The 27,334-nt window shown below is 46.8% G+C and overlaps 1 protein-coding gene across 1 annotated transcript; it reads left to right on the top strand.

The window, feature by feature from the left end:
- Window positions 1–736: 736 nt before the first annotated feature.
- lygl1 (lysozyme g-like 1) lies at window positions 737–15,631 on the top strand. Its single transcript, XM_041195521.1, has 5 exons — window positions 737–879; window positions 3,190–3,276; window positions 5,429–5,625; window positions 12,306–12,444; window positions 15,365–15,631. Exons 1-5 carry the CDS (start codon window positions 876–878, stop codon window positions 15,496–15,498), a joined length of 561 nt encoding a protein of 186 aa, XP_041051455.1. The 5' UTR covers window positions 737–875; the 3' UTR covers window positions 15,499–15,631.
- Window positions 15,632–27,334: the final 11,703 nt, after the last annotated feature.

The raw sequence follows: 27,334 nt of genomic DNA, 5'->3' as shown, positions 1-27,334 counted from the left end.
TCTTTTTCCAGTTCTGATGAAAGGTCATTGACCCGAAACATTTGACCGGATGTTCAAAGCACCATGGGGTCAGGATCCGGTGTGAGCACGATTTGAAAATTGTGATACTGAAGGTCGTCTTGGCACCCAATGCCTCCAGGAGAGTTTGCAATTTTCAAAGGGCCAGTGAGGGAGGGAACAGGAAACCCATTCACTGCCAATTAACGGCCCCCTAAGCTTCTTGAGGAACCCGCTAAGGGGTTTGTCCAGTGTAGAGTTGAATTATTAAATGTTATTTCCGCAAGCTCAAACAGGCAGGTGTACTTTAGTGAATAACTGTCGTGTTCAACATGGGGCCAATTAAAGTTTATCTCTCTTTGTTTTAAACCTGTTGTTTTCTGGGACCTACTTGTGCTAGCGCGAGTGCTGGGCCTTGATTTTTCCTTTATGTCTTTCCTCCCAGCTCCGTCAATGCTCTTGCCCCTCTGAGGAGTTGCCTGCCATCTTTGGCAATGCAGCAGCAGCCCCCAACATGGCTACTGCCTGCCTTTGCCACTGTTGCCAGGCAGGCAGCTCCCACCTCCTGGAGACACACCTAATTGTTACTAGACTCATCTCCTGGCACATTACCAACTACAGCCACCCTATAGATTGTTGGGCATGCTGCTTGCAGTATAAATACAGAGGAGTACAAGGTGGAGTGATTCTGAACAATTGCCAAAATAATTCCTTTTTGCTGACACATCCTGTTTCAACTCAGCGGTTTTTGGGATGCATTTAGCTTTTATTGCCACATATTTGGTAAGCCCTTCATAAAGGCGTGATCACTTGCTTTTCCAACTGAAGAATATTTAACCTGCAGTGACAACGAGCAACAGCAATAAGTGGGCGCAGAAATGTGTAAGTCTTTTCTTCTGATATTCCATTAGAAGTTAGTGTTTCAAATCAGCTGTAATGGCATTGAAGTCAGAAGATGCAATAGAAGGATATACTAACTGGGGTTAGATAAAGAGCTGTGGGAGGAAGCTTTTTGGAGCATAAATGCCAGGATACTGTAGATGAACCGAATGGCTTGTTTCTCTGCTATGTTTTCCGTATAGTTCTATATATGCAGCATCTGCAAGTTAACTTTAAAGTGTAATTTTAAGACTGCAACACTTTGAATATATATTCAGGAAGTGCTGTTTCTGTGGCCTGTGACTCAGACTGGAGAACGACCTTTGCTCTGCTAAATAAAATATATTCGGCCTAAGCTTCCAAAGACCCTCTCTCCTGTCCGACCCTGACGGCGTTTCTCTGGTTGAAGGCACTGCAGCTCCCTCCCTCCCCTTGCTCAAATGTTCTCAGAAGTGTGGAAAATGCCAGCAAGAAGCAGCGGCAGCTCAGTCTTCCCTAAATCCTGCGGGAATATCAGTTGGGTTCGGGGCTTGGGGAATGAAATGGTCAGAACGGAGGCGGAGGCGTATTGCGTGCATGGGAAGGAAACTCAGGGAATTCGGGATGTTGGCACGAGAGCACCAGAGTTCCATCCTGCAAATGCGATCGCTGACTCAAGTGATCTCCGCCCTCTCTTTTCAGGGAAAATGCACATGGTGCATTAGTATGAATAAAAAAATTCTGCGTTTATATTTCCAGATTTATTTTGCGTTGTAAAGGAGACTGACTGTACTAGTCATTGTCCTAGACTTTTCACAGGACATATACTGGAACAAATGCACCTTTATAATGCGTGATATGATGCTAATGATGTAATACTGTATGTTCTTGCAACAGTTGCTAGATGATTTTATGTAATCATTGCGATAGAGTGCGCGAGTTTAAATCATATACAGCTTCGCAGTTTTGCAATAGTCATGTAGTTGTACAAACTTGTAAAACTGTCACGTGAACTGGATAAGGAATATAATATGAAATTTTGGGAAAGACTGCAACATAAATACATGGAAACCAATATGTACGGCAGCATATGTGGATGTAGATCTAGACTTTTCATTCCCACGGCTAAAGCCCTGTCTGTTGAATTAGGTGGTTTCATGAATAGCTCATTCAGTTTTTGCCACCACCCCCCAAATGTTGCCACTCAAGTCGGCCACCTAGTTTGCTGAATGGTTATATTGGCTCTGCCTCTTTTCTTTCCAGGCAACGCTCTATACTGGCAACCAGTATGTACGATCTTGCCTCCCATTCCACCTGTCCCATTGGCCCACACCCCAGGAGGAAAGCTGGGTGGTGCCGGGTGCAGTAAACTCACAGGGAGCCATGTTGGATTGGCTCCTCTCCTGACACCTTTCCATTGTTGTGGCTTTTTGCCAACAGCGGACCAGAAGCGGACAGGCAGCCCACGCCAAGGAGGGGGGCCCGTGAGTTTGCATAATTAAAGGCCCAATTAGAAAGCATTTTACTGCACAAGTCGGCCACCTCCCCCACCCCCACGCCCCCACTACGTGAGGAGGTCGCCAGCTAAATGGAGCTCTCTTTGCAAAATTTGCAAACTGTGGCAGCAATATCTTTGCACCGTTCACCTCTAACGTACAGCCTGCCCTTAAGTAGGAGCAGGCTGGCTGTACCCTGTGTTCAGCAAACAATGCTGCCACAGCTTCCCCTGCTGTATGCAGAGGCAGCTTGGAGAAGCAGACAATAGCAGTCTGGCCCATCGGGTCAATGCTACATTCATGCAGGTGAGGTGGGGATGCAAAAATTGTGTGGTCCCACCTCGAACTGCATGGCGCAGGTATGTCACAAGTTGCGAACCCTGTGCTTAAAGAGTCACCCAATTTTTCATGCTGTAGCTGTTATGCTCAGTAGTTCACCTGTACTGCCCAAATATTACATTTCAAATACCTATATATAACTATCCAAATAGTGCCACTCCCCAGCTCTTGGCCCCAAGCCCTGCCAATTCATTTCCTTTTCTAACCCAAATCCAAGTTGCTTTTGCAAGTTTCTTTTAACTTGTAAGGAGTGGGAATGCACTTAGCATCTCCTATGGGAACAAATCTTCATTCCTTTGCAGCGAATTACCTTAAACCATTACAGCTCAGCAAGCATCAGTTACCTTAATGTTGGGGAGTGCTTTTGAACATGCTCCAAAAACAGTACATCATGTTTTAGCTGGTACATGATGAAAAGGCGGAGTAGAGCCATTACAGCCACATCCAATTTCTGCTTGCTATTTAAGAGTAACTTGTCTATTTTTGGCCAATATACTAGCATCTTCCATCTATGGCGATATCACAAAGATTGAAACAACTGGTGCTTCCGAAATAACAGCAAAACAGGACAAACTAACTGAAAAAGGTGAGGAATGGGTGTAATTAATAGTTACTATGATAGATGTATGTGTGGCTGCGGAATACAGAAATATCTTGGAAGAGATTGTATTTCATTTACAGTAACTGTATAAAGTTTCTATCATTACATGTATACACATATTCTGCATTTTACAGTCAATACATAATTGGAAAGTTTTTTTTTTAAATTCATTGGATGTGAGTGTCATTGGCTAGGCCAGCATTTATTGCCCATCCCTAACTGCCCTTGCTCAGAGGGCATTTAAGGGTCAACCACATTGCTGTGGGTCTGCGGTCACATGCAGGCCAGACCAGGTAAGGACAGCAGATCTTCCTTCTCTAAGTCGTCAACCAGATGGGTTTTTACAACAATTGACAATGGTTGCAGCGTCATCATTAGACTTCTAATTCCAGATTTTTATTGAGTTCAAATTCCATCATCTGCCGTGGCAGGATTCGTACCCAGGTCCCCAGAGAATTACCCTGGGTCTCCGGGTTATTAGCCTAGTGACAATATGACTATGCTTTTGCCTCCCTCTGGTCTTATCAGGGATTCTTTTCATTCAAGTACAGAGGGATAAAAAGAATAGAAAAGTATCTTCAATAAAGTGACCTCTATCCAGATCCACAGCACTATTGTTTATATTTACCAGACAAGTTGGATTATTACAGGAAGATCAAGTGATAGACCTGGCATCATGAGGTGGGGGGAGGAGTTGGGATTCTTCCCTTTTACCTGCTAACCAAAACCTTAAAGGCTAAAACACAGACTGTGTGGTATTAGCTGTTTAAATTACAGCAGTACCCCCTATGCAAACTCCAGGGTCTGTAATTCCCTGTTTTCCCAAAGCTGGCCCTTGATAAATGGGAGGTGTTCACATGAGGAGAAATTCATACCAAGCAAACAACATACAACCATGTGAATGAGGAGCAGGAACAGGCCATTCAGCCCCTCGAGCCTGCTCTGCCATTCAAGAAGATCATTGCTGATCTGATTGTGGCCTCAACTCCACATTCCTTCCTATCACCTATAGCCTTTGAGTCCCTTGTCAATCAAAAATCTATCTAGCTCAGCCTTAAAAATATTCAATGACCCTGCCTCCACTGTTCTCTGGGAATAGAATTCCATGAACCTCTGAGAGAAAAAAATTCTCCCCATCTCTGTCTGAAATGGTGTTTCTCAGGTCAGGTGTTTCTCACGTGTCGGTGCAGACTCAGTGGGCCAAAAGGCCTCTTCTGCACTGTGATTCTGTTTGAAATGGGAGACCCCTTATTTTTAAACTGTTTTCCATAGTTATAGTCTCTCCCACAAGGGGAAACATCCCCTCAGCATCTATCCTGTCAAGTCCCCTAGTATCTTATATGTTTCAATAAGATCGCTTCTCATTCTTCTAAACTCCAATGGATACAGGCCCAGCCTGTCCAACCCTTCCTCATAGGATAACTCCCTCATCCCAGGAATCAGTCAAGTGAACCTTCTCTGAACTGCTTCTAATGCAATTATGTTCTTCCTTAAATAAGGAGACCAGAACTGTACATGGTACTCCAGATGTGGTCTCACCAACACCCTGTCCTATTGTTGAAAATCTTCCCTACTTTTATTCTCCATCCCCCTTGCAATAAAGGCCATCATTCCATTTATCTTCTTAATCACTTGCTGTAACTGCACACTAACCTTTTAGGATTCATGTACCAGGGACACCCAGATCTCTTATCCCTCAGAGTTCTGCAGTCTTTTTCCATGTAAATATGTTGCTTTTGTTTATTCTTCCTGCCAAAGTGGACAAGTTGACATTTTTCAACATTATCAGTGGGAAGCAGTAATCAGAAAAGAGTTGGGCAAGTGTTAGGCCAGGACAAGACTGAACACAGCCAGATTTTTAGGCTAACACACGGCTGTCCAGGTACAGGCACAAAAGAATATGTGGTGGATTAATGAGAGCTGCCTGAACATCCAACCACAACCAGTCATCATGCCAAAACTGGGAAGGATCTGTGGATAAAAGAATGCAATTGCAAGTCGGTTAGAACATTATTTGGGATGGCGGGGGTTGTTTTAATCGTTAGATGTAAGATCCATAGCACAAGTTTAAAGTCAGGTGAGACTAAGTCACGTAGAAAGTGATTCAGTAGAAGGATTTTTGCTTCTATTTTTACAGGTGTTGACACCTCTCACAAGATGATGGCGACTGACTTGGAGAGAGTGAACAAGTACAAGGCTTTGATAAATAAAGTTGCCACGGCTAACGAGGTTGATCCAGCCATAATTGGTGCTATCATATCCCGTGAATCACGTGGTGGGAACGTCTTGATAAATGGCTGGGATAAGCATGGAAATGGCTTTGGCCTCATGCAGGTAGGAAGCAAGTCACTTTGTGACACAGCAGGGAGAAACTTTTCTCCTTGGCATGCGTTAGGAAGACTGTGACAAACATAGCTAGCAGCTATATTTTAATAACTGAACCCCTAATACTACCAAGGGAGGGAGGGGGGGAGAATTAGGCGTCAGTGCAGTGGATAGACAGGAGACCAAGGCTGCGCCTCTCCATTCCCCAAAGAGAAGAAATGGAAGCTGTCCTTTGACTGTGGGGAATTAACATGGCTGGAGTTCAGAGACACACGGAGGAAAGAGTTTCAGCTGGGTGAAGGGAGAAATAAATAGCTAGCTTACTCTTTTCGAACTGAAATTCTGGAGGGACAAGTATGCCTTAATGACTATATTACCAGAAGTCAGCCAGCAGAATAGGATGGTTCTGGTATTGAGATCATTTGAAAATACTAACATGTATTATCGCATTGATTCTAACATGTTGCATTCCAGCTGATAGTTCCCTAGGAGTAGATACACTGGCATATTGAAGAACACTACTGACAAACTGCTTTTAAACTGAAAGAGATCAAAATGGCAGATCAGGAATGTACTTTGACAAGACATTCTATTTCATCACTTTTGATTCGATTAAAGGGAAGGAAACAGTTGTAAAACACAAGAGATGAAGTTTAATTCCACTTTTTGTAGCGGGTGAGGCATGGGGCAATTGTTTGGCAAAGACCAGAAGCTGTGGGCCATGGCTTTATGTCCTTTGCACAAGTGGGTGAGCGGTTAGCTAGATGGAGTGTGTTCCAGTCCATGGTTCCACCAGCTTCAGAAAATGATCCTCTTGGCAATATTCACTGTGGCAACAGGCACAATGGGTGGAATTTTCCATCCCTCCCGCCGTGGGATCTTCCAGTCCCACCAAAGCCAATGGAGTTTTGAATGGCTCGCTGCATTTTCCAGCCCCACGCCCCCCCCCCTGCTAATCCAGGGCTGTAAAATTCCGCCCACCTATCAGCATGCTGGTTTGGCTGGGCGTTGCTGTTTTCCTTGGTGGCATTTTTTATTTATTCATTCTCGGAATCTGGGCGTTGGCACCAGAATTTGTTGCCCATCCCTGAATGTCTTTGTGGAGGCGGTGGTGAACCACCTTCTCAAACCACTGCAGTCCATCATGCTACAGATACACCCACAGAGCTGTTGGGAATGGAGTTCCAGGAATTTGGCCCAGTAATGATGAAGGAACAAACAATGGTATAGTTCCAAGTCAGAACGCTTGTGTGACTTGGAGAGGGACTTCCAGGTTTTGGTGTTCTTATCACAGAATCACACAGTGCAGAAGAGACCCTTCGGCCCATCAAGTCTGCACCGACACGTGAGAAACACCTAACCTACCTACCTAATCCCATTTACCAGCACTTGGCCCATAGCCTTGAATGTTATGACGTGCCAAGTGCTCATCCAGATACTTTTTAAAGGATGTGAGGCAACCCACCTCCACCATCCTCCCAGGCAGTGCATTCCAGACTGTCACCACCCTCTGGGTAAAAATGTTTTTCCTCACATTCCCCCTAAACCTTCTGCCCCTCACCTTGAACTTATGTCCCCTCATAACTGACCCTTCAACTAAGGGAAACAGCTGCTCCCTATCCACCCTGTCCATGCCCCTCATAATCTTGTACACCTTGATCAGGTCGCCCCTCAGTCTTCTCTGCTCTGACGAAAACAACCCAAGTCTATCCAACCTCTCTTCATACCTTAAATGTTTCATCCCAGGCAACATCCTGGTGAATCTCCTCTGCACCCCTTCCAGTGCAATCACATCCTTCCTATAATGTGGCGACCAGAACTGCACACAATACTCCAGCCGTGGCCTCACCAAGGTTCTATACAACTCCAACATGACCTCCCTACTTTTGTAATCTATGCCTCGATTGATAAAGGTGTATCCCATATGCCTTTTTTACCACCCCACTAACATGTCCCTCCCCCTTCAGAGATCTATGGACACACACGGACACACAAAGTCCGTTTGTTCCTCAGAACTTCCTAGTGTCATGCCGTTCATTGAACACTTCCTTGTCAAATTACTCCTTCCAAAGTGTATCACCTCACACTTTTCAGAGTTAAATTCCATCTGCCACTTATCTACCCATTTGACCATCCCATCTATATCTTCCTGTAGCCCAAGACACTCAACCTCTTTGTTAACGACCTGACCAATCTTTGTGTCATTCGCAATCTTACTCATCCTACACCCCACATAGTCATCTATGTCGTTTATATAAAGGACAAATGATAGGGGACCCAGCACAGATCCCTGTGGTACGCCACTGGACACTGGCTTCTAGTCGCTAAAGCTCCTTCTGTCATCACCCTCTGTCTCCTACAACTAAGCCAATTTTGAATCCACCTTACGAAATTACCCTGTATCCCATGTGCATTTGCCTTCTTTATAAGTCTCCCATGTGGGAACTTGTCAAAGGTTTTGCTGAAATCCATATAAACTACATCAACTGCACTACCCTCATCTACACACCTGGTCACCTCCTCAAAACATTCAATCAAATTTGTTAGGCATGACCTCCCTCTGACAAAGCCATGCTGACTATCCCTGATCAAACCTTGCCTCTCCAAGTGGAGATAGATTCTCTCCTTCAGAATTTTCTCCAGTATTTTCCCTACCACTGATGTGAGACTTATTGGTCATTCCCTGGCTCCTCTCTACAACCCTTCTTAAATAGCAGAACCACATTAGCTGTTCTCCAGTCCTCTGGCATCTCCCCCGTGACCGGAGAGGAATTAAAAATTTGGGTCAGGGCCCCTGTGATCTTGTCCCTTGCTTCCCTCAGCAGTCTGGGACTTGTGCACTTGTTTCCCTTGATTTTCTAGGTAATGGAGGTCGCAATTTTAGAAACTATTGCTACAGGTGACCTGATGAGTTATTGCAATGCATTTTGTCAATGGTACACATTGCTACCACTGTGCACCAATTGTGGAGGGAGTGAATGTTTAAAGTGGTGGATGGGTTAATATAGAATTAAGCTGTAGGAATCCTTGAAACACCCTAAGAGGCATGATCAACAACATAACTGAAGTAAGAAACCATTTCAAGTCACTTTGCGGGAGCAATTACCAAACTGAATTTGGTACCCAGCCATAGAAGGAGCTATTAGGAGATGTGGCCAAAAACTCAGTCAAAGAGGAGGAGCCTTAAAGGAGGAGGGGGAAAACTGGAGAGGTGAAAAGGGAAATCCAGGATCTGAACAAGAAGGATGCACAAGAGACCAGAATTGGCCAGCGGTAAGGGGGAGGTGATGCCATAATGGTAATGTCACTGGACTACTGATCCAGAGGCCCAGGCTAATGCTCTAATGCTCTGGGGACATGGGTTCAAATCCCACCACGGCAGCTGGTAGAATCTAAATTCAATTAATTAATCTGGAATTTAAATCCGCTTTGAGTTGATTGTCGTAAAAACCCTTCTGGTTCATTAATATTCTTGACGGAAGGAATTCTGTTGTCCTTACCTGATCTGGCCTATATGTAACACCAGACCCACAGCAATGTGGTAGACTTTGAAATGCTGTCAGAAATAGCCTAGTAGACCACTCAAGTGCATCAAACTGCCACGACACCTAAAAGGAACGCAACCTGATAGACCACTAGGCATTGACCTAGGCACCAGTACTCCAGCTGTGGCCTCACCAAGGTTCTATACAACTCCAACATGACAATGGCACACCCCATTGACCCTGCAAAGTGCTCCTTGCTAATGTCTGGGAATTGGGAGAGCTGTCCCATAGACTGGGCAAGCTAACAGCCTGACACACTCATCCTCACTTGAATCATACCTTTCAGATAATACCTCAGAAACCACCATCACCATCCCTGGGTATGTACTGCCCCACCGGCAAGTCAAACCCAACAGAGGTGGTGGCATGGTGGTAAACAGTCAGGAGGGAGTACTCAACATTGACTCTGGACCCATGAAGCCTCATGGCATCAGGTCAAACATGAGCTGATTATCACCAGTGCACCCACCCACCCTTCAGCTGATGAATCAGTACTCCTCAATTTTGTACACCACTTGGAGGAAGCACTGGGGGTGGCAAGGGCATAGAATATACTCTGGGTGGGCGTCTTCAATGCTCATAATCAAAAATGGTTCAGTAGCACCATTACAGACTGAGCTGGCTGAGTCCTAAAAGACATAGCTGCTAGATTGGGTCAGCAGCAGGTTGTTAGGGAACCAAAAAGAGGGAAGGACATATTTGCCTTCACCAACCCGCCTGCTGCAGATGCAACTGTCCATGACAGTATCAGTAGGAGTGACCACTGCACAGTCCTTGTAGAGATGAAGTTCCGTCTCCACAATGAGGGTACCCTCCATCATGCTGTGTGGCACTATCACCGTGCTAAATGCTAGATTTGTTCAAAATTCAAAACTATGAAGCACTGTGGACCATTGGCAGCAGCAGAATTGTATAAAAGCATAATCTGTAACCTGCTGGACCCAGCATATCTCCCAATCTATCATTACTATCAAGCCGGGGGAATCAAACCTGGTTCAAACAAGAGTACAGGAGGGCATGTCAGGAGCAGCACCAGGTACACCTAAAAATGAGTTGTAAACCTGGTGAAGCTATAACACAGAACTACTTGCGTGCCAAACAGCATAAGCAGCAAATGATAGACAGAGCTGAGCAATCCCACAACCAATGGATCAGATCTAAGCTCTGCAGTCCTGCCATGTCCAGTTGTGGATGGTGGTGGACAATTAAACAACTCACTGGAGGAGGTGGCTCCACAAATACCCTCATCCTCAATGATGGAGGAGCCCAGCACATCAGTGCAAAAGATAAGGCTGAAGCCTTTGCAGCCATCTTCAATTAGAAGCGCCGAGTGGATGATCCATCTCAGCCTCCTCCTGAGGACCCAGCATCACAGATGTCAGTTTGACTCACTCCACATGATATAAAGAAATGGCTGATGGCATTGGACACTGCAAAAGCTATGGGGCCTGACAATATTCCAGCAATAGTACTGAAGACTTTTTCTCCAGAACTTGTCATAACCCTAGCCAAGTTCTTCCAGTACAGGTACAACATTGGCATCTACCCAGCAATGTGGAAGATTGCCCAGGTATGCCCTGTACACAAAAAGCAGGAGAAGTCCAACCCGGCCAATTACTGCCCCATCAGTCTGCTCTCGGTCATAAGTAAAATGATGGAATGGGTTTCAACAGCAGTATCAAACGACACTTGTTTTGCAATAACCTACTCACTGATACTCAGTTTGGGTTCCACCAGGGACACTCAGCTCCTGACTTTGAAGGTCAATCATCTCAGCTCCAGGTCATCACTGCTTGAGTTCCTCAGGGCAGTGTCCTTGGCCCAAACATCTTCAGCTGCTTCATCAATGACCTTCCTTCCATCATAAGGTCAGGAGTGGGGATGTGCGCTGATGATTGCACAATGTTCAGCACCATTCACAACTCCTCATTACAGCCCTGATCCAAACGTGGACAAAAGAGCTGAACTGCTGAGCTGAGAGTGACTGCCCTTGACATCAATGCTGCATTTGACCAAGTGTGGCATCAAGGAGTCTTAGCCAACTGAAGTCAATGGGAATCAGGGGAAATGCTCTCCTCTGGTTGCAGTCATACCTAGCACAAAAGAAGATGGCTGTGGTGCTTGAAGGTCAATCATCTCAGCTCCAGGTCATCACTGCTTGAGTTCCTCAGGGCAGTGTCCTCGGCCCAAACATCTTCAGCTGCTTCATCAATGACCTTCCCTCCATCATAAGGTCAGGAGTGGGGATGTGTGCTGATGATTGCACAATATTCAGCACCATTCACAACTCCTCAGATACTTAAGCAGCCCATGTCCAAATGCAGCAAGACCTGGGCAACATTTAGGCTTGGGCTGATAGTTGACAAGTAACATTCATGCCACACAAGTGCCAGGCAATGACCATCTCCAAAGAGAGAGAATCTAACCATCTCTCCTAGACATTCAATGGCATTACCATCACTGAATCCCCCACTATCAACATCCAGAAACTGAACTGGACTAGCCATATAAATACTGTGACTACAAGAGCAGATCAGAGGCTAGGAATTCTGCAATGAGTAACTCACCTTCAGCCTCTGAAATGGTCTAGTAAGCCACTACGTTCTCAAGGGGATGGGGTAATAAATGCTGGCCCAGTAAACAAATTAAAAAAAAAATCACACCAACTTTATCTCTCAACCAATATATTTAAAGCAGATTATTTGCGTATTATGGCTTTGCTATTTGTGGGAGCTTGCTGTGCACAAATTGGCTGCCACATTTCCTACATTACAACAGTGACTGCACTTCATAAATGCTATAAAGCACTGCGGGATGTCCTGTGGTCATATAGGACACTGCAATTCTTTTTTTCTTGCTAATTTGCTCTTCTCAGAGGTGGAAATCACTGGGACCACAGAGGGAAATCCTTTCAATATTGGGTTTAGTGTGTTAAGCACTGTTGGCTCCTGCCACAGAAGTCACACACTCCCTGCAGCATCACAGATATGCTAGGATAGCCCATCACATGACCAAAGTTTCATCAACAATAGCACCACTGTGAACACAACGCTAACATTATCTTTATGTTCATGTTTAATTTATTTTCTTTGTTTTGAGAAATGGAACCCAATGCAAGGCAAGAAAACGTTGTGTCTATTTCAGGTTGACAGAAGGTATCATGATGTTGTTGGAGCGTGGGACAGTGAGGAGCATCTATCACAGGGCACGCAGATACTGACGGGCATGATCAAAGGCATTGCAAAAACATTTCGTGAATGGTCCAAAGAACAGCAGCTGAAAGGTTTGGGACTTGTGATTTATTTCTATGTCGTTTAAAAGTCTGAACTTTGGAAGTCCTGCAGGAGATCACATTTTTGTTCTCTGGCAGCCTTGCGTCCAATCCCAGGCAATTTTGTGTTGAATAAATATCCAGTGCTTGCCAGCGACTGGTGAGTATATTGCCTAATGTGTGACCAATTCAGCATCAAGCCTGTGCCCAATTCTTAGGAATCTGGCTGTGAATGAAATGCCTGAGTGGCTACCAATCCAAAGTTGAATATGGCAAGACAAAATATATAGGCAGAAAAAATTGGCTGCGTAGCACTGTTGGAGAAGGAGCTACAGAAGCCGGTGCCCTTCGAATGGGACACACATTAATAGAAAGGGCGCTTTCACATACACACTAGAAAGGGTGCTTGGTATGTATGTGCACACGCGTGTGTCAGAAGCTTCCAGAATGGCCAAATTGTCACATCACCCAAAGGGTCCGGCTGATTTTATGCACAAATTTCAACCTTGGACTGGGCAGGTCCACTCAATGCATTCATTCCTCACTCGCCAAACAACGTGCAGTCAGCTGCGATAGGGAACTTCCAATGACATTATTTTAAAGTCCAGCTATTCAAATTGCAGATAAGGTGATTTAAACTAAATGTCATTATTGCAGTTTGCAAAAGCACTGTGGCATAGTTCCTGGATTTGAGGGAATGTTATTGTACCTGCACAGGGTGGGCAGAGGGCTTGGTGGACCATGGCGGTGGTGCCTCTGGGTTGATATCATGACTGGGAGATTGAGCAGAGGCTGTGGAGAGGGTAAGCTCTCCATAATGCCCTCTGAAAGGTTGCAGCTATACTCTTCCTTGCCGCTCGATCGTGATAGGAGGCAGAGTGGCAGGCCAGTCACTGCACCCAGCGTCTCGGTGTGCATGTCCACCAGTGTTTTATACGCTGCCCACTGAGGTCCTCATCTGAGTCCCCAATCGCAAAACTCATCCGTGACCTCGACATCATCAGAACCAATTTTTCCCCCTGGCCTGGTTGTGGCTGGTGACTCACCATGTGCAGTTCCTGACCCTACGCTAGCCTCCACAGTACGCAATCATGTAAATGAGGAGACAGCGCCAATTTTATGTGCTGCCTGCCTGAAGGCCCTAGCAGACAGAAAATTGTAATTCCCCTGCCCAAAAATGGGCCTTAAAAAAAATTTTAGTCAATAAAATTTTCATGTTCTGACAACACAAGATATTGTCCAAGCACTCCGATTCAGCTTCAGAAAGTGTGTCTAGGTCAACCTGTTCATTTTAATTACAAATGAGTTAAGTTAGAATTACATGGTATATACAGCGCAGAAGCAGGCCATTCAGCCCTAGTGTTTATACTCCATACTGTCTCTTTCCATTCCATCTACCTCACCTCAAGCTTTCAGCATATCTTTCTATTCCCTTTCATCTCAAGTATATTACTTAGGAAAATAAGGGGTGTTTCATAGTCCCATTTCATTTCAACCACTCCAACAGGATTAGATTTTTCTTAGTCACTATCTGATGTCATATACACATTGAGTTCGAGGTAAAGTAAAAGCAAAATACTGCAGATGCTGGAAATCTGAAACAAAAACAAAAATTGCTGGAAAAACTCAGCAGGTCTGACAGCATCTGTGAAGAGGAAGAGAGAGTTAACATTTCGAGCCCGTATGACTCTTCATCAGAACAGCTGTTCTGAAGTAGGGTCGTACGGACTCAAAATGTTAACTCTTGATTTCCTCTCCGCACATGCTGTCAGACCTGCTGAGCTTATCCAGCAATTTTTGTTTCTGGTTGAGTTCCAGGCAGCCCGATAGACAACGTTTGCACCTTGTAACGATCACTTTATAATTACAGCCTTAATCCAGCGTGAGCGCCCTACATGTTGGGGTGGGGGAAGGAGGCTATCAGGAGATGATCAAGGGTTCAAGTGCAACCTCAGTGTGATGATTGCTCGTAGATGACCTTTATTTTAAATGAAATAGCAATTTATGATGAAGAAGTGGGAGCAAGTACGTGCAATTGAAGATTTTTTTTTAAATAGGGCAGCTTATTTATGCAGGATTTACAATTTTCATTGAAAAGTGAAGTCGTGTAATTCAACCCCCTAAAACATGGATACAAATTCCAAAATACAATGTAACAAAAGCAGAATCTAACTTATTCTGTTGATCTTAATAATGTATTTTGTGTTGCATGGCATTACACGTTTATTGCAAAATGATTCATCATCTTCCATTGTGATATCCCATAGAATATTTACATATAATACGCTTTGAAACAAACATGCACACATACAGACACAGACACACTGATATGCACGGGGCTTTCTTGTTATTCTTTCATGGAATGTAGGCATTGCTGGCAAGGCCAGCATTTATTGCCCATCCCTAATTGCCCTCGAGATAATGGTGGTAAACTGGCCTCTTGAACCACTGCAGTCCATCTGGTGCAGGTACACCCATAGTGTTGTTAGGAAAGGAGTTCGAGGATTGTGATCCCACGGCTTTGAAGGAACGGCGATAAGGTTCCAGGTTGTAGAGGGGAACTTGCAGGTGGTGGTGGTGTTCCCTTGCATCTGCTGCCCTTGTCCTGCCAATTGGTAGAGGTCACGGGTTTGGAAGGTGCTGTTAGTAGAGCTTTGGTGAGTTACAGCAGTGCATCTTGTATACAGTAGGCACTGCTGCCATTCTGCATTGGTGATGGAGGGAGTGAATGTTTAAGAATGTTGGGGGTGCCAATCAAGTGGGCTGCTTTGTCCTGGATGATGTCAAGCTTCTTGAGTTGTTTGAACCACACTCACCCAGGCAAATAGAGTATTCCATCACACTCCTGACTTGTGCCTTTACAAAGGTAAAGGTGCTATATAAATGCACATTGTTACTGTAGTAATTGCAATTTGTGATCTCTTCATTACAGGTGGGATTTCAGCATACAACGCTGGAACAAAAAATGTCCAAACCTATAGCAGAATGGATATTGGGACCACAGGAGATGATTATGCTAATGATGTAGTTGCAAGAGCCCAATGGCTTAAGGAGCATGGATATTAATTGTCCTTCGATCTTCCTATCATTGACACCAATCCTTCAAACTTTGTAGGCTAGAAAATGTCAGAATCCTGTCGAAGCTTTTTATCTCCCATATAATATTGGCAAATAAAATCAACTGAATCTGCATCACAAAGATACTTAGTCAATAATAAAATGCCTCAAAAAGTTTCTTTAAAAGGAAACAAGCACAAGACAGTAAACACACAGAGTCAGAGCTTCTGAATGGTTACACTAGTAATACCAGCACCAAATTGGGCTGAGCCAACTGAAAAGATCTGGGAATTTTAAACGCAAGAAGCTATGCCAAAACCACTTACCCTCATGTTTTCTGCGATCTGTCAGGTCAGCACAAGATTCAATTTGCCTGGATAAATCCACACACAAAGAACTGGCCACACTTCCAGATCAAAAGGGTGAGATTCTGCTAGTTCAACAAGGGTCTGCAAATTGGGCTAATTTTCATCGGCGCACAGGTACCAGTTGGCACTTCTTAAAGTTTTTCATGTTGAAAAGCATTTAATTTACTAAGAAGCCAACAAGGGGCCACTAGAGGAACCTTAACTACCTTAGCATCGATAAATAGAGCTGGAAATACTTTTTCACACAAATCAAGAGTTACCATCAATTTCACACGACCCAATTGCACTGGTTCATGGAAGGTTTTAGGTTTGCTATTCTGCGAGTGAATATTAACAGTAACGTGAATGATAACCTAACCAGCCCAATTCAAGCGCACCTCGAAAACAATTTCCAAATTACATCTTAAGGGGCAAAACTCCAGGCCTGGAGTCCTTACAATACCGGTCAGGTTTTGTGATTTATGCAAAATTAAGCAGAATTAAAGCAGCCAGAGCCAACTGCAGGTGTCAGTGCCTCACAAATTGATGGTTTACAGAGACCTGGAATTTCTAATTATGCTATTGAATATTAGCGCTAGAAGTTCCACTCTCTGATATGTTAGCGGAATTAAGCTGTTTTAAAGCATAAAATAAAAATGAGTTATCGGTTGCACTAAGATGAGAAAGGGATTTCAGACAACGCCATAAATTGCACTCCAACAAAAGAGAATCTAACCATCGCCCCTTGACATGCAATGGCATTATCATCGCCGAATCCCCCACTATCAATGTCCTGGGGGTTACCATTGACCAGAAACTGAACTGGGCTAGCCATATAAATACTATGGCCACAAGAACAGGTCAGAGGCTAGGATTCCTGTGCTGAGTAACTCACCTCCTGACTCCCTAAAGCCTGTTCATCTACAAGGCACAAGACAGACGTTTGATGTAAAACTCTCCACTTCCCTGGATGAGTGCAGCTCTTGCAACACTCAAAAAGATTGACACCATCCAGGTAGCTCACTTGATTGGCACCCCTTCCACATACATTCATTCCCTCCACCACCAACGCACAGTAGCAGCAGTGTGTACCATCTGCAAGACGCACTGTAGAAACACACCAAGGCTCCTGAGGCATCATTTTCCAAACCCATAACCTCTACCATCTAGAACGACAAGGCTATATTTGCAGATGATACAAAGATAGGTGGAAGGACAGGTAGTATTGAGGAGGTGGGGAGGCTGCAGAACAATTTGGACAGGGTTAGGAGAATGGGCAAAGAAGTGGCAGATGGAATACAATGTCATGCACTTTGGTGGGAAGAATAAAGGCATAGACTATTTTCTAAATGGGGAGAGAACTCAGAAATCTGGAGTGCAAAGGGACTTGGGAGTCCTAGTCCAGGATTCTCTTAAGGTTAACTTGCAGGTTGACGCAGTAGTTAGGAAGGCAAATGCAATGTTGGCATTTATTTCGAGAGGACTAGAATATAAAAGCAGGGATGTGCTGCTAAGGCTTTATAAGGCTCTGGTCAGACCACATTTAGAATATTGTGAGCAATTTTGGGCCCTGTATCTCAGGAAGGATGTGCTGACCCTGGAGAGGGTCCAGAGGAGGTTCACGAGAATGATTCCAGGGATGAAAGGCTTAACATATGAGGAATGTTTGAGGACTCTGGGTCTATACTCAATGGAGTTTAGAAGGATGAGGGGGGATCTGATTGAAACTTACAAAATACTGAAAGGCCTGGATAGGGTGGACATGGGGAAGATGTTTCAATTAGTAGGAGAGACAAGGACCCGAGGGTACAACCTCAGAGTAAAGAGAAGACCATTTAGAGCAGAGATGAGGAGAAACTTCTTTAGCCAGAGAGTGGTGAATCTATGGAATTCATTGCCACAGAAGGCTGTGGAGGCCAGGTCATTGAGTGTATTTAAGACCAAGATAGATAGGTTCTTGATTGGTAAGGGGATCAAAGGTTATGGGGCGAAGGCAGGAGAATGGGGTTGAGAAACTTATCAGCCGTGATTGAATGGCGGTGCAGACTCGATGGGCCAAATGGCCTAATTTCTGCTCCTATGTCCTATGTCTTATGGCAGCAGATAGATGGGAACAGCACTACCTGGATGTTCCCCTCCAAACCACTCACCATCCTGACTTGGAAATATATCGCCTTTCCTTCATTGTCGCTAGGTCAAAATCCTGTAACTACCCTCCCTAACAGCACTGTGGGTGAACCTATACCACAGGGACTGCAGCAGTTCAGAAAGGCAGTTCAACGCCACCTTCTCAAGGGCAATTAGAGATGGGCAATAAATGCTGGCCTTGTCAGTGAAGCCCAAATCCCTTGAATGAATAAAAAAAATGGGAGTGCCCCACAGTGTAATGTCAGGGCCTTGGACATACTATGTTGTACGGTCTCTGGGGGAAGCTCGAGTACGACTGTCTGTCAAAACTGGAATTCAAGTTGGAAGTTGGAGGTCCAAGAGCTAAAATGATCATCAGAGCCATTGCTTTGATAGTTATTATACATAGAAAAATATAGGCTCAGAAGTGAGTGACTATGTAAGGTTTACATTATGTAAATTATTGAATTGTTTGTTTACAAAACACGCTCATGAAACATATCATTTCGGGTCTATTGAGCCTGTGGTAGCTTTTTTAAAGATAGCTATTCAATTAGTTCCAATCTCTGCTCTCTCCTCACAGCCCTGCATTTATTACCTTTTGAACTATATTAGGTTAGATATGTACATATAAAATATACTAGAAAACCTTTAAAACAAAATACAAAAGATCCACAATTGACAAAGCAGAATAAAATCAAAAGAATATCAATGGGCAACATATTCTTGAGAACATTTTGCACAAAACCTACTTTTGCGCCTAATTTAATCGGGCGGCAGCAATGAAATTCTGTACGATCAACTTGAAGTCTTGTGGTGCCGTGGATAGTGTCCCTGCCTCTGTTCCAGAATCCCTGGGTTTTAGTCCCACGGAGGACTCAATGGCTGAGGAAGGTACGTTCATAATGTTGGGAAGCAATTTGCAAATCTTTCCAAAACAAGCCAAGGGTAAGCAATAAGGTTGGGGGTGGGGGGTGGGGGGGCAGCGGGGGGAGAGATCCCTGGTCAGCCATGTGGTGAGAAGGGCATTTGGGCTCCAAACTACAACCTGCACGTAAAAGTGCATGTTGCCACAGCAACCTGAACCCCAAGTGAACTGTAACACACCACCGTCACTATCGATTTATACCAAAGCAAAACTGAACCCAGCAGAGTCAGCCAGTCACCAACAACGTGAAAGCTTTGAAAGGAACGCAACACCAATTGTACGGGCCCAGCAAAATAGCCCAAAGTCATCTTGAACAAATTGAACAAAAGGATCATTTCCTTTAAATCATATAAACATAGAGTTTTACAGCACAGGAACAGGTCAGCTGGCCCAACTGGGTTGTGCACCACACAAGATTCCTCCCACACATCCTCATCGAACCCCCATCAACAAATCCTTCTATTCCTTTCTCCCCTTGTGTTTGTCCAGCTCCCCCTGAAATGCATCCTTGCTCCCCACTTCAACTGCACTATGTGGTTCCACATTCCAACCACTCTCCGGGTAAGGAGATCTCCCCTGAATTTCCGACTGGATTTATTGGTGACTATCATACTTCTGTGATCCCTAGTTTTGGTGTCTCCCTCGAGAAGAGACGTCTTCTCTATGGGTGGGATTTTCCGAGCCCGCTGGTAGTAGGCGTGTTGGGTGGCGCAGGAGGGAAATATGGTGGGACCCACTTCAAGATGGTGCGAAGGCAGGTCGCGATCGTCTGCTCAGCCCACCGACAGTGGGCTATGTTTCCCACCACCGGTCAGCAGGGAACTAATTATAATACATTTGCATATAATTAAAAGGCCATCCCATCAGGCTCTTGGAACCCCACTGCATCGTCCGTCCAGGTCAGCATGAGAGCACGCCAACGTGTTTCACCACAGCATGCAGGCGGCCTTCACTCTGGGGGAACTGAGGTGAGTGAGCAGCAGCGTCCTCCACAGCTCGACTATTGTTTATAGGCCTCAGGGGCACAGGTTGGCGGGGGGGTTTGGGGTGGGGGTGGGGGGGTGGTAGAAACAGATGCCTGGTCCCGCAGGCGACTGCTGAGGGTGGGGTGGGGGTTGTCTGGGGGTAAGTGCTGGCCAGCCTCGGAGGCAACTGCTGAGGAGCGGGTGGGGGGGGGGGGGGGGGGGGGGGTGGGGGGTGCTCAAGTGCTGACCTGGCGCTGCATCCCGCGCCCAGACAGTTGAGGTTGGGGGGCAGAGTAATCGAGGGAAATGGCCACGCATTAGGGACACCTGTAGAAAGTGTCTGTGCCTCTGCAACTGAGACAGATCAGGCCCAGCCACAGTGATATGATTGGCGTTAGGCTCCTAACCTGCCCGTCCATGCAAGCAACACGGAGCCACCAAAGGGTCACCAAGTGCTCCATACCTTATCCCTCCACCACCTCACAGCCCCTTCCAATCTCAGCATCCCGGTTTGGACCAGTGTCCTCCATGTCGCAGGTTGATAGGGCAGCCATACAGCGCACTCATCCCTGACCATCCGAGGGGTGACCAGCACTTTCCGGGAGCTGCATGTCTCCTCCGATGAGGAGGGCGCTGACGGGCATGAGGGTGAGGGGGTCCTCAGTGGTGACGACGATGGGGATGAGGCTCTCGCACTGGCTAGGCGAGGTAGGAGCACTCGGGAAGCCCTCATAGCTGCCATGTTTATGGAGAATGGTGACAACATACAGTGAGGTGTCCCTGTAGATCCTCACATCGCACTTGTGAACTTTTGACTCCAGTCTGGTTTATTGCAGCGCCAGTACCCTCTGTGAGAACATTCCTGTCATGCAGATTCAGTGGAGGCCCTAATAGTCGCTAGATCGCAGAAGGACGATGCAGTGAGGACACTCCATAGATCTTCACATAGCCTCTGAGAATGTCGGACTCCTGTCTGGCCAAGAGAAGCTCACTTGCACTCCATGATCAGGGCCATCTCAGAGACGCAGCCATGAAACTTTAGACTCATCTGATGCTATGTTCACCTTCAGGAGCTGGTCACAGATGCTGGTGCGATGGGGGCCAGCCCCACCTTAAAGGTGCTGAGAGCACACAGAGAGTATGAGAGAACTCTGTGGCGCCAGCCCACTATATTCTGTTTCCAGGGAGTGTGAGGTTGGACCATCACTGTGGTCTGAAGGCTGCACAGAGCACAGGGAAGAGGCCCTGGACTGAGACACCTGCCTTTATCTTGTAAAGAAAGGTTTCACAACTGGGTGACAAGAACACTGCTCATCAGAACAAGGAGCCACAGGCAGGGAGACATTCTTAGGGGTTTATTGACAATAGTGAACAGTATGTACAAGTGATCGACACCCATGCCCAGGTTGTGCAACTGCTTTTACCTAAATTTCCTAACCCTGCCACTATCTCTTGGTGCTCCCTGGACATCCACAGTGGAGGTGGAGACACCCTGCTGACGGTGACGCCCTGTCTGTGATGACTTTGGCGGGTGTCCTCTGGAGGGCTGAGACTTGGAGGACCTCGGCCTGCTTTTGGGGTCCTGCTGTGTGGCAGTGGCACCCTCCTTGGCCTGTGGAGCTGGAGCTGCTGAGGTGACAGGAAGAGGGGAATTGGATGGGCCGGACACTCCCAGAGTCACCTGGGTGGATGGCCCCGGAGCTGATCCTCCTCCCTATGGGTGCCCAAGGTTCCCTGTCTGATTCTGTGAGCGGAAGGGGTGGCTGGAGTGAGATCAAGCTGCCCAGAACCCCTCTTGCATACACTGCTGGAGGCCAACTATGGCATCAGTGATGGAGTTAAACCCACGTAGCAGTGCAGGAGTGATGTCCTGGACCAAGGTCTCCATGGTGGCCACCATCCTACCAATGTTGACCTCGGTACATTGCAATGCTGGCGCTATCACCTCAGTGTCAAGATGGACAGACTCCTCCATCGTGCCTTGCAATCTGAGGAGTACAGCGGACATCCCTTCCTGTTGTTCCTGAGTTTGCCTTTACAGCTCCAGCAACAGTGACATGACTGAGTCCAGAGGCCCGTCATCTGACTCGGACCCAGCAACGTTCTGGCCTCCAGTAGTCCTCCGAGTGCCGGGGACCTGGGAAGTCCCTGCTACCACCTGCTGTGGATCAAAAAGTGCGATGTGCTCATCAGATTGTGGTCCCGAGGCTACTCTAAAACGGGGTCCCATCAAGGCGTGTGTCTCTGCGCTGGTGGAGGGTGTGGGTGAGCACTGTGACAGGACATCAGGGAGGGTGCCTTCAGCTTCCTCTTCAGATGGTTCTTCAGAGCTTGATTGGAGGCCCTGGGTCATGGACTCTGTCGGCTGTTTGGCAGATGTGCCTGTGAAAGCAAGGGAAGATAATTAGTTTAAGGCACTGGCACATCACTCATGGCATGATTGATGGATGTTGCACTGCTGGATCCTCACTTGGTGGAGCAGCACCAACCTCACCGTTGGCACAGGGATCATCCTGGTCATCGCCGGCCACCTGGATGGCTCTGTTTTCTAATTATCTTAGAACATTGATTTCTGACATCCCTCCCCCTGTCTGTGACCTTTCCCTCCTGTCCTGAGCCAGTTTGTTCTGTGTGGATAGAGATGGGGACAGTGGATCAGGACTCCCACTGAGCCAGATGATAAGTATGCCTGGTCTGTGTGGGTGGTGAGTGGTCCCATGGATGGGATGAGGACAATGACGGTGAGTGTGAGAGAGTGAATGATGAGATGTCCCTTGCACTGGCAGTGAGCGAGGGCCCCGTGGGTGTGTGATGGGTTTGTGAGTGTGTGAGTTGGGAGTGATGAAAAGAGTGACTTACCCTAGCGGAACGGAGGAGGTCACTCATCCTTTTGTGGCACTGGGTGGCTGTCCTTCTCTGCAGGGCATTCACACTGACCACTGCTGCCACTGCCTCTCAAGCTGGGTTGGTGACACTGCTGCCCATCCTGCGGCCAGAGCAAGGATACAGCACATCCTGTCGGGTGTCCACCGCATCCAGCAGTCGCTCGAGAGACCCGCCATTGAAGCTGGGGGGAGTGGGGCGGGGGGGAGCTGCAGACTTTTTGCCTTTGCTGGCCATGTCTCCCAGGCAGCGGTGGTGAGCTGGGGGGCGATGAGCGCTTTGCTGGCAGCTGCCTTTTAAAGATGGCGGCCAGCGTGATGCAACAAAGGCGAACGAGAGCCCGCTCGCCATGGAAACAGCGTGTTTCACAGGAGTGAATAATGAGGCAGGCTCAGGAAGATACCGCGCGAAGACCCGCCATTTTCATCAGCGGGTAGGACTCCATTTTACCCGCCTGCTATTGGGATTTAGTGCAATTCTAGGAGAATTCAGCCCTGTGTTCAGCCCACTTCATCTCGTCTTCTCAGCCTATCCCTTTATTCCTTTCAGCTTTGTATATTTACCTAACTTCCCTTTAAAAAGAAATTTATGCTAGGTGTTTGGGAGATCAATAAACACTATGACCGAAGCATAATTGTTCATCTGTGAGTCAAGCTTCAGAAAAGATAGCTCCTCCAAATGGTGTGTCACCCCCAACAGAAAACCCATGTATAGAAACACGCGATGATCACAGATTTTCCACCTGTCGCAAATTTGCTACGTATTTGAGAAATAAAAACGGTCAGGCAATAAAATTACAACATGACAACGGACAAAATTAACCACACATTTCTTATGGCTTTGCACAATCCCATTAACTTGAACATTTTGCTTCCCTGATCTGCTGGTTTTCTCAACACTCCAGGCATGTGAATAGTTGGCACACTCTGTCCTGCCTTTCCACAGTATGCTGATACAATGCAATTATTATGCACTATTACAAGTGGCCTGTTGATATTTAAAGGGCTTGGAATCAGTGGTGCAGTGGGAAGTTATGAGGTGCCAAGGCTCTAAGAAAATGTGTTGGTCATATCATTTCTAAATCTACTATTACATTGTTTTCCTATGTATTAATCATTTGGGTCCCCAAAATATCAGTAAAACTATGCTTTTCAGTCAAAAGTATTAATGCTGGTAGGCTTTTTCCGAACTATGTGGTATTTTGAAGCATTAGTCTTTAGTATTGCTAGAATTTCATTGGGCAAAGGTCTAATTATTTAATTCAAGCCGATTAAAACATGAATTACAGAAAACTTCACTTACAGGATATGGAACTAAACTTGGTAAATAGAGTTAAGATTCGGATCTGTCATAATTTAACTGAATGACAGGACGCGCTCAAGGGGCCGAATGGCCTACTCTCAATCCTAGCTTCCTATCTAGATGTCAATGAATGGGGCTTGGTACATGTGCAAGCATTCATGTATCAAGCTCTTTCTCGAGTCAATTTGAACTAGCCCAGATTTCAAAGATCCATGAGTCTGCTAAATCAATGGCTTGCATAGTGCCTCTCTGATTTTCTACAGCATTCAAGGTTACTTGTAATCTGGCCCAACAACCTGATCAACTTTCAATGCCTCATACCAGGCTAAGGCCATTTATGCATTTACATTTAAGGAGTCACTCACTACCTAAAGCATGTGTTCCAACCACTGTATCACCTTCAATAGTGAAAATGTATACAAAATATATATTTAGCATTTCAGCCATAACCTCCTCCTCAATCCTAGTCACTGTGCTAAATATTTCAAAGGACTGATATGGCTTTTCTGGCCTCTATCAAAGCTAATAAAGCTTTGCCATGGGAATGTCACCTGATCCATTGTTTCTTTCCAGTGCATTTCTGGCATGCAATTGTGGCTTTAGTTAACTTCAACTGTATCTGATAGCAAGACATGCAATCTTGCCATTGTTTTTTACTTTGTGAAACATTTATTTCTGAGGCTAATTTCCCTATGTACCTTCATTAAGATATTTAGATTTCAGCTTAGTATATATTCTATTATTTATGAAAAGGACATAATAAGATTTGCTGACAAAAGATTTCAATAAACTTATTTTTTTTCCTATTAATCATTTCCATCAACCAGCACATCCCAATCTCCATTTCAGAAAACTTTCCCAAACCATCAAATGCCACGTGATGCCTCCCCAGGCGGAGGCCACTGTCAGGATCGACTCACTCCCACACACACTCACACGCTCCCTCACTCCCACACACACTCATTCTCTTCCACACACACTCACCCACTCTCTCACTCCCACACACACTCACACTCTCCCTCACTCCCACACAGACACACCCACTCTCTCACTCCCACACACACTCACCCGCTCCCTCACTCCCACACACACTCACACGCTCCCTCACTCCCACACACACTCACACGCTCCCTCACTCCCACACAGACTCACACGCTCCCTCACTCGCACACACACTCACACGCTCCCTCACTCCCACACACACTCACACGCTCCCTCACTCCCACACACACACACACACACGCTCCCTCACTCCCACACACACACACACACGCTCCCTCACTCCCACACACACTCACCCACTCTCTCACTCCCACACACACTCACCCACTCTCTCACTCCCACACACACTCACACGCTCCCTCACTCCCACACACACTCACCCACTCTCTCACTCCCGCACACACTCACCCACTCTCTCACTCCCGCACACACTCACCCACTCTCTCACTCCCGCACACACTCACCCACTCTCTCATTCCCACACACACTCACCCACTCTCTCACTCCCACACACACTCACCCGCTCTCTCACTCCCACACACACTCACCTGCTCTCTCACTCCCACACACACTCACACGCTCCCTCACTCCCACACACACTCACCCACTCTCTCACTCCCACACACTCACCCACTCTCTCACTCCCACACACACTCACCCACTCTCTCACTCCCACACACATTCACCCACTCTCTCACTCCCACACACACTCACCTACTCTCTCACTCCCACACACACTCACCCGCTCTCTCACTCCCACACACACTCACACGCTCCCTCACTCCCACACACTCACACGCCCCCTCACTCCCACACACACTCACACGCTCCCTCACTCCCACACACACTCACACGCTCCCTCACTCCCACACAGACATACTCTCTCACTCCCACACACACTCACACGCTCCCTCACTCCCACACACACTCACACGCTCCCTCACTCCCACACAGACATACTCTCTCACTCCCACACACACTCACCCACTCTCTCACTCCCACACACACTCACCCACTCTCTCACTCCCACACACACTCACCCGCTCTCTCACTCCCACACACACTCACACGCTCCCTCACTCCCACACACACTCACACGCTCCCTCACTCCCACACACACTCACACGCTCCCTCACTCCCACACACACTCACCCGCTCTCTCACTCCCACACACACTCAACCACTCTCTCACTCCCACACACACTCACCCACTCTCTCACTCCCACACACATTCACCCACTCTCTCACGCCCACACACACTCACCCACTCTCTCACTCCCACACACACTCACCCACTCTCTCACTCCCACACACACTCACCCACTCTCTCACTCCCACACAGACACACTCACTCCCTCCCACATACACTAACTCACCCTCTCACTCCCACACACACTCACTCACTCTCTCACTCCCACACACACTCACCCACTCTCTCACTCCCACACACACTCACCCACTCTCTCACTCCCACACACACTCACCCACTCTCTCACTCCCACACACACTCACCCGCTCTCTCACTCCCACACACACTCACCCGCTCTCTCACTCCCACACACACTCACCCACTCTCTCACTCCCACACACACTCACCCACTCTCTCACTCCCACACACACTCACCCACTCTCTCACTCCCACACACACTCACCCACTCTCTCACTCCCACACACACTCACCCACTCTCTCACTCCCACACACACTCACTCACTCTCACACACACTTACCCACTCTCTCACTCCCACACACACTCACCCACTCTCTCCCACACAGACACACTCACCCACTCTCTCACTCCCACAGACATACTCACTCTCTCATCCCCACACACACTCACCCACTCTCTCACTCCCACACACACTCACCCACTCTCTCACTCCCACACACACTCACCCACTCTCTCACTCCCACACACACTCACCCACTCTCTCACTCCCACACACACTCACCCACTCTCTCACTCCCACACAGACATACTCACTCTCTCATCCCCACACACACTCACCCACTCTCTCACTCCCACACACACTCACCCACTCTCTCACTCCCACACAGACATACTCACTCTCACACACACTCACCCACTCTCTCACTCCCACACAGACATACTCACTCTCTCCCACACACACTCACTCACTCTCTCACTCCCACACAGACACACTCACTCTCTTCCACACACACTCACCCACTCTCTCACTCCCACACACACTCACCCACTCTCTCACTCCCACACACACTCACCCACTCTCTCACTCCCACACAGACATACTCACTCTCTCATCCCCACACA

The sequence above is a fragment of the Carcharodon carcharias genome, chromosome 9 (genome assembly GCF_017639515.1).
Source record: "Carcharodon carcharias isolate sCarCar2 chromosome 9, sCarCar2.pri, whole genome shotgun sequence".
NCBI classification, from domain to species: domain Eukaryota; kingdom Metazoa; phylum Chordata; class Chondrichthyes; order Lamniformes; family Lamnidae; genus Carcharodon; species Carcharodon carcharias.
The sequence above is the reverse complement of the archived record's forward strand: the minus strand, read 5'-3'. Positions and strand labels throughout refer to the sequence as shown.